The following is a 13,028-nucleotide window of genomic DNA, read 5'->3' on the forward strand; positions in this document are numbered from 1 at the left end:
ATATATCAAAAGACCAAGGAAAATTGTCATGACCTCTTTAAGCATCAATCCTCTAGATGAAGATATTCTAAAGCCAGATTTTCTAAATATTATCCCATGTACATATCCGAGACATCTGTTTAAGTGCGTTTCATCTGGAAAGCATCACATTTTAATTGACATCTGCTAAACATCTTAAAAAGATCCCTGATAGCACATGCACACGCACATCATCCAGATCAGACGTCTACTTGATGTGCGTGTTTACATCTGGAAGATGTATTTCTTAGGTTGTTTGCTCATCTGCAATACGTCTAAAAGAAGTTTCCTCTCGGATGTCAATTAGACATTCAGCAGATATCTTTGAGACGTTTATGATTTATAATGTTTGTAAATCTGATCTTTTTAAGATGTTTAGCTGATGTTAATTAAAATATGATGCTTTCCAGATGAAACAGACATCTGGGAGATGTACGTGTGCAATCTGGGATCAGATTTACAAACTTTCTAAATCTTAAACGTCTTAAAGACATCCGCTGAATGTCTTATTGACATCAGACAGGAAACATCTTACAGACATGTTGCAGATTTGCTAACAACCTAAAAAATATGTCTTCCAGATGTAAACAAACACATCAAATAGATGTCTGGGGTGTGAGTTGTCAGGGATTGAAGCCACCTCAGATGACTAGTTAATTTGTTTAATTGACTGGACTCACTCCATATTTAGATACTTTTTCCTCTTGTAAATAAAGTAGATTAACTGGGAAAAAAAATCTATATTTTTCCCATGTGCCACATATTTCATTTCCCCTCAGTTATGGAAATCACAAACACTAGTATTTTGATGTTGACTAGTAGCCAACTATCCCCTCCCCCGACTCCTCCTTGCCTTCAACTCCCAATCCCACCCGCCCAGCATCTTCTGGAAGGAGGTTCCCATGGCAACATGGCCAGCCTCCGAACTTAATCGGCGGGAGTCATGTGGATTACTTTGATGCTGACTAAGTGTGCTTTTTGGACCGTCAATAATTGGTGTCCATTCACTTCCAATGGATGAAGCTAAAAACCTGGGATACTTTCCTAAAAATCATAAATCCAGTTCTGATGAAGAAAGAAGGTCATGTATATCTTGGATGGCCTGAGGGTGAGTAAATTATCAGGAAATTTTCATTTTTGGGGGAACTATTCCTTTAATACCAGGTGGAAACAGGGTCAAAGAAGTCCACAGCAGCATCATTACAACAAATTGTTTTGGCTGAGCCATAATGGTTAAAAAGCAGGGATGTGTTGAAGTGGAGAGGGCCTTTAAATAAACACTGCATCTCAATAAAGTCTTTGTATCGTGTTTTAGAGATTCGCTCCTTCAATAGAACATTAAAGCTATTTTTATTCACTTACGTCACCAGAGAGCCCACAGGGAATTAAGTTCTCAGGGGATTTTAGCCAATGCTTGGTGTGAGACGTTTATTAATGATAATGAGATATGTTTAGGGAATATAAATGGAAATACCAAGGTTTAATCTGATCTGGAATCAGGTGATATTGCAGCACAAATCTTTGTGAGTCACTCAATCTGAATATTATTATCAATGTGGCTCACAAGTGTTCATGCTCTGAATGGCAATGAAACAAAAAATATTTGAAACTTTCATATTTGCTGCCCTCTTGTGGATTACGCTAGTATTACTACAACAAACGTGGATTATTTGACGTTGTGGTTGGTATACAAAATTCAGTGCATAACAGTTTATCAGTTGAATAGTAATACATAAATGAGATTGTATATAATTCAAATAGACAAACATCTTCGCTGCTTTTAATTTACTTCACCGTTTAACCAGCAAGACCAGTGTTCATATACCCAAATTGTTCTTAGTACCTCAAATTGACTCTAATTTACTGTTTTCAAATTACTGTGTAAGTTATTCACCTCACCTTAGTGTAAAGGAGTTTAATTTGTACTTTCACAAAGCAACAGTGCTTTTACTGGAGAATTGATCCAACTTTCTTATTAGTAACATATTTCAAGGCCCCTTACCTCTTGCATAACAATACTGTATAGGAATTCCCCATACAGTTTTAATTACTAATCTGCACTCTCCTAAAGAACATCTGACCTTGATTTGCTTGTGCCTGTTAGAACTTGTATACCAAGCACATTGCAATGCATGCATGATCATTATGTTCATCTAGGAGATTTGGGGTGTTTAGCTCAACTTTAGGTTCTTGCATTTTAATGTGAGACAATGCAACGTTTGAAAAGAATATTACACAGCAAACCACTGTTCTGGAAAGGTAGTGGTGGCCTTTCAAGACGATTAACTAAAAAGAGACATGTATGCATCTATAAACCTATTCTAATAATAACTGAGGCAAACAAATGCTGTTCAAAGATTTATTCACAAGAACAGTATGCATATTTACTGTACAAATACATGAGAACTCACAAGACAACAGAGATTTCACCATCAAAATACAAATAACAGTGTATGTCTTTTAGATATTATCCTTGTCTGGACAATGGCAGTGATCTGAATGGAAATAAAGTATGCAGTCGTTCACTGTCATTGTGTGAGTTGCTACTGGTTCATGGTGGTGACAATATACAAGATTATTTCTAACAAGGAGAACTGCCACTTTGAATAAACCATATGATGTTAACAGATGTGAGGAATCTGCCCGTCCCTGGTGTTGCTTGTTCTATGTTAATCTGTGGCATATGTTGCAAAAAATGATCCAAGAGCATCAAACAAATCTACAAATCTGTTAAGCTGCAGAAGAAACATTACTTGTAAAGACTATCAGCCCACATATCACATCTTGCTATCTGATAAGTCTTTAAAAAATGTAACAGTAGTGTTGGCACCTAATAGACTAGAGGAATGATGCTATGAAGGAGGATCTACACTTTATGACAGACACATGGTTTTCCAGGAGCTTGAGGCATTTCTGAGCAAGTTCACAGTGTTTGATGCAAAGGAGGAACTGAATGAATGGAGGTGAGGTGTTGCCGTTTACAACAATGCAGTGATATGTGTTCTGATACAGTTGGGATGCTCTTGACAACTTCTTGCATCTTCCTGAAAGTGGGTTTTCTCTTGAGTTCTGAGACATTAGTCTAGGCCCAATTTGGTTATGACCACAGTGATGAGGTAGTGATGCACGTTGATTTTTCCATCTCTCCTTCCATCAGGATTAAATCGAAGAAGTAATGTGATATAATTGTGGCTGTTTTAAAATGTCTTCAATTCGTTTTGGTGAGCAGCTGCTCGGAGAAGAGCTTTTTGAGCTGGGCCACCTCCTCGCTGAGAGAGCTGAGCTGAGATTTGAGCATATTGTTCTCAACATGGTATTGCGATTCATTGGGACTCATGTTGTGGCTGTACCCGCTGGCGGTATTGCAGTGCTGCTGTGGCATCACTTTTCTGGTTTCCTCTCCATCCTGTTGTGGCCAGAAACCTGACACTTCACTTGCACCAGACAGGCTGTGAACTCTAGTGCTCCCCACAGGCAGGACAGGACTTTGTCGGTCTCCAGGACTGTCACCTTCGCCACAGCCTGGAGATTTGAATCGCAGTTTGTGCGGAAGACTCCTCATACCCTCCACCGACTCCATCCGACTGGATGACATGGTTACGTGTCCCACTGCTAAGGCGCCATCTGTATTTGGGGAGTGATGGTACTCATAGCCAAGCTCATCTGCTCGGTGTGGGGACAGTTTGCCATGGTCACTCAGTCTGTCCTCAAAGAAGACAGGACTACCAACGCTGGACCCACCAGGAGTGGAGAACCCTGAATCTTCAGACATACTGCTTGTGTCTCTAATACCTCGCCCAGATTGGGCTCCACCCTGGGCAGGCGACTGGTGGGACATCGTTGGACCAGCATGGTGGGTTCCATCCCCACGTGGAAGGTAGTAATGTGTTGTCGAAGACTGTGGGATGCAGGTTCCTGTCGTGAGTGGAAGAATTGAAGCGTTGGAAGGATCTTTAATCAAGCCGAAGCGGAACTTAAGGGCGAGCAGTTCCGCTCTCAGCCTGGCATTCTCCTCAAGCAACGCGAGCACGCGGTTTTCCAGCACCATATCATTAACTCTGCGTTTTTCGCGCGAGCGCTTTGCGGCTTCGTTGTTTTTCTTGCGCTTGTCCCAGTAGCCCTCGTCCTTCTTTTCGTGAGGAATGAACTCCCGCTTCCGTCTTATGGTGGCATTTCCTTGAGCAGTTTCTTTGCACTTTACTGCTGTTGTTCGGCCAAGGAGTGACCGTGCCAGCAAACTACTTGAGGTAAGAATGGACACAGCCTCGTCTGTGAAGGACATGGTGCCACTGGAAGCTGCCACATTTAACCCCAGCAACCCTGTGGTGACTCCAGCATTCTGCTCTCTCAGCTCCTGAGATGACTCTTCGAACATTCTTGGAGGTATTTATGACTCACTTGTGATGTGAAAAGCTTGTTTGGTTGTTCAACTTCCAAGTCCCGTTTCTGTGCGTGTATTTATTGGGCCAATGTCAAGTATATTGATGTATCAATGGCTCCACCTGGTGGCAAAAAGAATAACACAATATTCAATAAGTTACATAAGAGGGGTTATAACACAATGTTATGTAATTTAATTACCACCCAATGGCAAAGCACAGTATGTTCGTGTTACACACAGCATAAAATCAGGTTAACAATGGATCAGTTAAACAAAGCGACTGTCATTTAGCCCATCAAGGTGGTTATAATGCATTTGAATTTCATTCTCACAGAAGAGTCGTTTTTAAACAACAGTAAGTGATTCGTGTCGAGTCAGAAACGCCTGTATGAATTCCTGAGATGACCTGTTTGCGAAACAGCTTGTTCGTGAGTGAGACTTATCTTCTTCCTGTCCCAGTGAGACACTTTCAATAAAGTCTGAGGCAATACAACATGCTCTCCTTGCCACATTATTACAGATGTTTTACATAAATACCTCGCGCAGCTGTATGTTTTATAGGCAAAGCTTCGTGTCCAGTTGTCCCTTTTTACAAATAAAATAAAACAGTCTAATAAGCTAAATAAAGGAATTAATTCAACTTAATTCTGTTGTCTACAATATTCAAACAGTATTATAATAATAATAATATAGCGCCTTTCCACAGCTCAAGGACTTCTTTATATATATATATATATATATATATATATATATATATATATATATATATATATATATATATAAAATGTATATAATAATGTATATGTGTGTGTGAGAGAGAAATAAATTAGGAAAAAAATTCTCTCTCTCTATATATAAATTAGGGAGAAAAAAATAAATAAATATATATATATTTTTCCCCTAATTTATATATACATATGTTTTTTTCTCCCATATATATATATATATTTTTTTCTCCCATATATATATATATATATATTTTTTTCTCCTATATATATATATATATATATATATATATATATATATATATATATATATATATATATTTCCCCTAATGTATATATACATGTTTTTTTCTCCCATATATATATATACATATATATATATATATATATATATATATATATATATATATATATATCTCCATATATATATATATATATATATATATATATATATATATATATATATATATTTTTTTTTTTCCTCCCATATATATATATATATATATATATATATATATATATATATATATATATATATATATATATATATATATATTTTTTTTTTTCTCCCATATATATATATATATATATATATATATATATATATATATATATATATATACACACACACACGATGTTACTGTTATCGTCCCGTTACCGGAATTTTATTTAATACTCAGTAATATCCCCGTACAATATCATTTCCCCAATGTAAACATTTAATTAAACCTGTACAATACAAAAGACTAAGCCTAATCAAGTTCAGCTCTATGTTTAGCTTTAATTGCATAAATATATATATAATGATATATTTAGACTTTTTACACACTTTTGCCCCTCAATGTCCTAAAACAACTGAAATGCAAACATTATTAAACAAGACAAACGCGATAATTACCATTATAAATCGCCGCGTAATTCGGTCCAAAAATCGTCCGCTTTTTCTGTCGAAGGAAGCCTTCGCGCGACAGGTCGGTTCAAGACTTGATGTTTTTGCACACGCACACACACACACACGCAAAATAAATAAAACGTTATTCAGTTTTTTTTTTTATCCCCCTTTAAAGTACAACAGACTGTTACCGGTCGCGTTCTGTCGCCGTTCAATCGTCCCGAGTCTGTTTCCTCTGGAATCACGCGCAGCCCCTATTTGTGTCTTTGCTCCGTCAAGTTCAGTCGGGGACGCTTCATAACCCCGTCTGAACCACATGGCTCTGTGTTAAGAGTGGATGAACGGACCGCCCACCTCCGTACGCAGGAGCCTCCTCTTACCACTAATCTGTTTTCGTCAGAATAATCTTTTCGAAAGCAATAAGTAATATTGCTCAACCTACAGCGCCGCCCTCTCTCTTCCCGTGTCCTGACAACCGACTGCTGTCCTCAATAAATGTACAAAAACTATATTTAGACTCCCTGCCAGCTCTAGTGAAGTGAGACCAGCTCTCCCGCACTGTGGTTACAAAATAAATGCCATAATTGTGATCACATCAGATTACAGTGCTGTTTTGATAAAATGCCTTTGCTGAGCATCTTGAAAGAAAAACTATGTGCACTCTCTTAACAGCATGTTATGAGCTGCTGTTGTACACAACCAAAAAGTGACATAGTAACCTATTCTCTAGTATTGAGGTACCATGCAAATGTGAATATGTCAATCATTATGTAACATGGTATATATCAAAGTATGGATTTTAAACTAAATAAAATAATCAATTTGTGTCAAGTTTTGTTGTTGTTGAGAAATTCTGCTTAAAGGAATATTCCGGGTTCAATACAAGTTAAGCTCATTCGACAGCATTTGTGGCATAATGTTGATTACCACAAAAAATAATTTCGTCTCGTCCCTCCTTTTCTTAAAAAAAAAAAGCAAAAATCTTGGTTCCAGTGAGGCACTTATAATAGAAGTGAATGGGGGCCAATCCCTAAACATTAAAATACTCATTGTTTCAAAAGTGTAGCCACAAGATGTAAACAATATGTGTGTTAACATGATTTTAGTGCGATAAAATCACATACTAACCTTTTCTGTGTAAAGTTATATTCAATTTTACAACTTTGTTGCCATGATGATGTAACGCTGTAAACCCTAAAAGCCTAAAATGACCATAAAAACAAAAATGTAATCAATTTTACAGCTTAAATAATAAAGTTTTAACGGAAGAATTAATGGAAGTTCTTTTATAAAATTATAAGCTTCACATATCTGCCTTTAAACCCTCCAAAAATTGGCCCCATTCACCTCCATTGTAAGTATCTCACTGTAACTCGATTTTTGCTTCTTTTGTTTTTAAAGAAAAGGAGGGACAAGACAATTTTTTTTTTTTTTTTTTTTTTTTTTGTGGTAATCAACATTATGCGCAAATGCTGTCGCTTAACTTGATCCTGGAATATTCCTTTAATGCAGAAGTTATATACTAGCTAGTGAGCAACATAATGTAATTATTTATAACTTGGTGTAAATAAAGTGTAACCGGTCCTGCTCAACCCGCTCCGAGCGGGATTCGAACAGGCGTTGCCGGTATGGGAGGTGGGCGTGCTAAAGAGGAGGCTAAAGGCTACAACCTCTAGCATCAGTCGCTAGTGCACCTCTTGAGGCCTGGGAAGTGAGGTTTAAACATACCACACAGCTATCATGAACTAGCTGGCTCCCATTACACTCACCCCACTAAACCTCACTCCCATCTGGGTCATGGCACCACTGTAACTGGTCCTGCTCATGGCACCACTGTAACTGGTCCTGCTCGACCCTCTCTGAGCGGTATTTGAACCGGCATCGCCGGCATGGGAGGTGAGCATGCTAAAGAGGAGGCTAAAGGCCACAGCCTCTAGCGTCAGTCGCTAGTGCACCTCTTGAGGCCAAGGGAGTGAGATTTACACATACCGCACAGCTATCACGTACCAGTTGACTCCCATTACACTCACCCCCCTAAACCTGTCTCCCATCCGGGTCACAGCACCACTGTAACTGGTCCTGCTCAACCCTCTCTGAGCGGGATTTGAACCGGCATCGCCGGCATGGGAGGTGGGCACGCTAAAGAATAGGCTAAAGGCTACAGTCTCTAGCGTCAGTCGCTAGTGCACCTCTTGAGGCCAAGGGAGTCCAATTTACACATACCGCACAGCTATCACGTACCAGCTGGCTTCCGTTACACTCACCCCCCCGAACCTCACTTTCATCCAGGTCACGGCACCACTGTAATTGCTCAACCTGCTCAGATCGGGATTTGAACCGGCATCGCCGACATGGGAGGTGGGCACGCTAAAGAGGAGGCTAAAGGCTACAGCCTCTAGCGTCAGTCGCTAGTGCGCCTCTTGAGGCCAGGGGAGTGAGATTTACACATACCGCACAGCTATAACATACCAGCTGGCTCCCGTTACACTCACCCCCCCAAACCTCCCTCCCATCCGGGTCATGGCACCACTGTAACTGGTCCTGCTCATCCCTCTCCGAGTGGGATTTGAACCTGTGTCTCTGGCATGGGAGGTGGGCGCGCTAAAGAGGAGGCTCAAGGCTACAGCCTCTAGCGTCAGTCGCTAGTGCGCCTCTTGAGGCCAGGGGAGTGAGGTTTACACATACCGCACAGCTATCCCATACCAGCTGGCTCCCTTTACATAAGCATGAAACTACCTTGATTGAAGGAATCTCTATTTGCATCATCTTTTTCACCCATCTTATCACAAAATGTTTTTTAATTTTACTATTTAGCCTATTTAACATTGCCATCTTAATTGTTTAGTATACTGTATATTAATTAGAAATAGAATTAGGGTCTTTAGAGAGGCACGTTCTCATCTAGACAGTTCAAAAACAGTTGCTACATGAATTAGGTGAAAGGTAAGATGATGTCATTGGGTAACAGTCTGTCCTTCATAATTTAGATTCCTTTGTAATACCAGTGATTATACAATGCTAGTAAAGATTAGATTTTTAACCACACATTCTCTAAAGCTTTTTACATCTTACAAAACAAAACTGCAACTGGTTGTTAAATTCATATATATATCTGTTTGTTTTCCTTACATATGAACTGTTTGGCTATGTAAAGTTAGTCAAGTTCTTGACAATGTGTGTTTACAGAACAAGCTGGTCATCTGTTATGTATTACGGAACTAATACATAATCTTAATGCCTAAATGTCACCCTGGAACAATGTCTCCACGCTTTGTGCACTACCGATCAGACACTCTGTGCTTATACAACAGTTCATCTAGTACTGAGAAACTAGAGAGAAAGTAACAGCATGTGTGTTTGGTTTGCCCACCATGAGGAACAGCAGTATTTTCATCTTGCTCATGCAAACAAATAAACAACCTCACTATTTATAGCATGGCCTGGTATTCAAAGATGTGCGTAACCTCATGCACTTTCTCTGTCAGAAGCCACGAGTGTTTTCAATCTAAATTTGACTGATCAGATTTTTGGGCCATCTGTTGCAGCAGCTGACACAACTTGAGGCAGATGATAGAGTCTCCATGAGAATTTATGGTACCGTAACTTGTACTTGACATGGATTGATATGGGCTCTCATGCTCTCCATTTCTTAGTGTTTATTATTGTAACAAGCTGAACACTTGACTCAGGCCATGACTAAGGCATTTCATTCTTGTAAATACGATTTTGGTATTAGAAAGGTACCCTAGGTTTCCAATCACTGACATCAGTCTGTCCAACTTGATCACACTGGAAGTTGGCTTGTTATTTCCGAGAGTTTTGGTACCCTAGGATCAGCCACATTATGCCGACCAACAAGCACCATATTCCATCAGACATTTTTACATCAGTGCCAGCTGTGGCACAACTGAAAGTGCGTTGTGTCACAAGCGTGGGAGACTAAGGTTCTGATCCTGTGCTGAAACCAGGAAGTAATCGTGATTGCATAATCAATGACAAGTGCAATTCACAGGTTGCATTTTTGCCTCTAATATTACTTTTTTACTCCGCTGATGGTTAGGTGTAGGTTTGGGGTTTGGGTTGTGGAATGCATATTTTATACAATTTATAAATATGCATTCCTCTTCACTGTATTAAAGCCTGTACAGCTGAAAACAACTCGCTTCACAACTCGCTTTTGGCGCCCCCCAGTGGACATTACATCCGAAAAAAGCCACTCACGTCTGTCCATACACCCAACAACACTTACCGCTTTGGCCAGTTTGGGCAGTGTTTCACGTCTTGGTAAGCACAGACCGATTTTAACTAAAGAAATGTCAACCTACTGTTTCCAATTTCACTGTGAGATCAGTCTGGTCTGTCTGTATGTACCTGTGTGCACAAAATGCACACAAAATTTAGCAGATTAACCAGGCTGCTCCACACAATTAAAGTGAATGATTAGCCTACTGCGACAGTCGAACTCAAATACTGACACAAACACATTATAAAAGTACCACATAATTGGTCCATTTGACCTGTGCGCTATACTCAAATTCTTCTGAAGCCACATGAAGACACTTTGTGTGAGGTGTAGCTTGAGTTTAAGTCAATATAAGTCAATATCTTCTGAAAATCTTCCATTCTGCCATAGCTCTCAAATCTCATTCAGGCTTGTGCACATTAAAAGAGGTGTCTCGACAGATCAGACGTCAAAAATAAATGTTTTTTTTTTTTTACGTTTCTCGTGAAAAAGAGGGCCCTTTCTCAGAACTTTGATGACTTTTCATCAATTATCATTGATGAAGTCTCAGCCTTTCCTCAGTCTGTCCACCTGCCTCATCTTCTTTTGCACCTGGACCTACAGTGACATCAGGGCTGGATGTCCTTGCTCTGTTTACACAAAGGCAGATCTTTAGCACCTGGAACAGTGGAACAACACTAGCTCATGACTGTGAGGCAGTGACTAGAAAAACAGCCCTGGTTTGGGATTCAAGTAGTGCAGCCAAAACCGTTCATGGTACTGTCAAATGTTCATAGAACGGAGACATGGTCACCTCAGCTAGGGAAGTAGATAACAAACTCATGCTATTGAAACTTTCAACTAACATAAGCTATGTCTCCATCCAATAATATCTGCAAAAACTATTTGTGAATAACGCAGCGTTTCCATCCCATGTGTTTAAAAGCAAATGCCTTATATCTATGAGCGAAAGCGTGTCACAGAGTTCTGGGAAGTAACTGTAACTCAATCATTTTGATGATGGGATTTGGCTCTGACATTTCAGAATAACCAGAGCAACATTTCATATGCTATGCAAGGATATTGATGATATTCTCTGTGTAAATTATGTAGTCACATGACTTATGGCACTTGACTATTTTGATGTGCATGTGTATATACATTTTATAGAAATATATTCAGTAAATGTGTTTCCATCTGTGCATGTCTTCTTATCGGAAATTATAATAATAATAATAATAATAATAATTTAAAATGCATGTTTTAGAGATTTTATTTGCATCTTGGTGTTTCTATTCAAAAAAAAAAAATTAATGCAATTTTTTATGGATAGAAACCCAGCCATAGAGACACTGACACATTTTAAATGAACACTTTGTTTTGTTTTATTTCCTGCACAAATAAATAAATCAATAATAAAAAAAATAAAAAAAATCAGTGCACGTACTTTCAATGTTTATATGTTTTATATTCAAAGTATGAATAAGTTTTCCATTTTGTACTCTTGATAGTTTACTGTTCCCTGAGTTGTGTCTGTCCCTATTGCCATGGTTTGCCGTCACCGCCCTAACCAACAACAACCCTGTTCAGGCGGAGAAACTGGGGAAAAGTTCATCTGTCTTTTCCAGAGGTACAGTTACAGCAATGCAGGAATTCCAGTATCCTTAAATAACTTTTAACCTTATTGCATTCAGATTTTTACAATGGTAATTCATTTCTAATCCTGTGTCTTCTATCCGTGGGATGTCTCAGAATCAAAGTTCTAACTTGAATATTGAATGAGAGATCATAGTGTACTTGTACATGGCAAGAAAGCTAAAAAAAAAAAAAAAAAAAAAACTTAAGCGGATTCACTTTTGTTTTGTTTCTCTCTATGTGTGTGTGTCTGCATGTTTGCGATGTAGCAGGTGCACTGAGTTAATCCACATCAGCTCAGCTCAGGTATTAACACATTGACACACTTAGCTGCTTCACCTCAGAATACCCTTTAAACAAACAGAGTTAACACAAGGGCAGGGTTATCACTGTGATGAAAGAGGTGCAGTGAGATATGGCAAACAGTTCTGCGTATGTGATGTTCCTCAATCATTCAGGTGATCGCAGAAATAGATCCAGTTGTAGCGACTGCATTTCACATTACATTTTTTTAAAAACAGAAGGCCACTGTTCAGGGTGAGCTCTTACCTTTTTAGTGTGTGGGTGCTGGGTGAGGTGCTAGCTCCAAAATTTGGATAAACCCCATTTAAAATAGCTGTAAATTGAAGGAAATGGCCTGAAAAAGTTTATAGCATGTTTATATATTTATTTAACGCTATTTATTTATTTCAGTATTCTATATATTCCAATGCCATTTACGTGTTGTAACCACAGCACCCAATAAAGCTCTGCTATATATTCTGTTTGTGTTTACATTAAAGTAATATACCTGACCATTTGTGTCGACTGATTTGACTGCTGAGGTTTCGTATCCTTATGCCTACAAGTTACTGCATGATTACATTTTCAAGAGTCAGTAGCATTCACTAGATTTGCTGCTCTTTTAGGTGATTTCAGGGCACTGAATTAAATCTGCAAGAATAACAAAAATGCATCCTCATTTGACCTCTCGCGTGTGTTTACCAGTTCATGCAAGGGAACAGCTTAGCCGCACTCCCCCTCCTCTCTCTCTATCTCTCTCCTTCTGTTCTCTATCAGCTTAAATTTCCAATTTAATGTGCTTTATTGGGCATGGCAAAAATTTTACATTTGTAGTCAAAAAGTGTTTGCAGCATAGCTGTGCACAAAGAGAAA

General features: G+C 38.8%; 1 protein-coding gene across 2 annotated transcripts; it reads right to left on the reverse strand.

Moving 5' to 3' along the window:
- Positions 1-2,363: 2,363 nt before the first annotated feature.
- LOC127450255 (nuclear factor interleukin-3-regulated protein-like) lies at positions 2,364-6,422 on the reverse strand. Of its 2 annotated transcripts, none has more exons than XM_051714207.1 (2): positions 6,208-6,422; positions 2,364-4,520 (listed from the first exon to the last, which is right to left on the reverse strand). In XM_051714207.1, exon 2 carries the CDS (start codon positions 4,391-4,393, stop codon positions 3,227-3,229), a length of 1,167 nt encoding a protein of 388 aa, XP_051570167.1. In that variant the 5' UTR covers positions 4,394-4,520; positions 6,208-6,422; the 3' UTR covers positions 2,364-3,226. The 2 variants fall into 2 exon arrangements, with proteins under 2 accessions (XP_051570167.1, XP_051570166.1); XM_051714206.1 differs by having other exon boundaries at positions 6,023-6,422.
- Positions 6,423-13,028: the final 6,606 nt, after the last annotated feature.

This window comes from Myxocyprinus asiaticus, chromosome 13 (assembly GCF_019703515.2).
Source record: "Myxocyprinus asiaticus isolate MX2 ecotype Aquarium Trade chromosome 13, UBuf_Myxa_2, whole genome shotgun sequence".
Lineage (NCBI taxonomy): Eukaryota > Metazoa > Chordata > Actinopteri > Cypriniformes > Catostomidae > Myxocyprinus > Myxocyprinus asiaticus.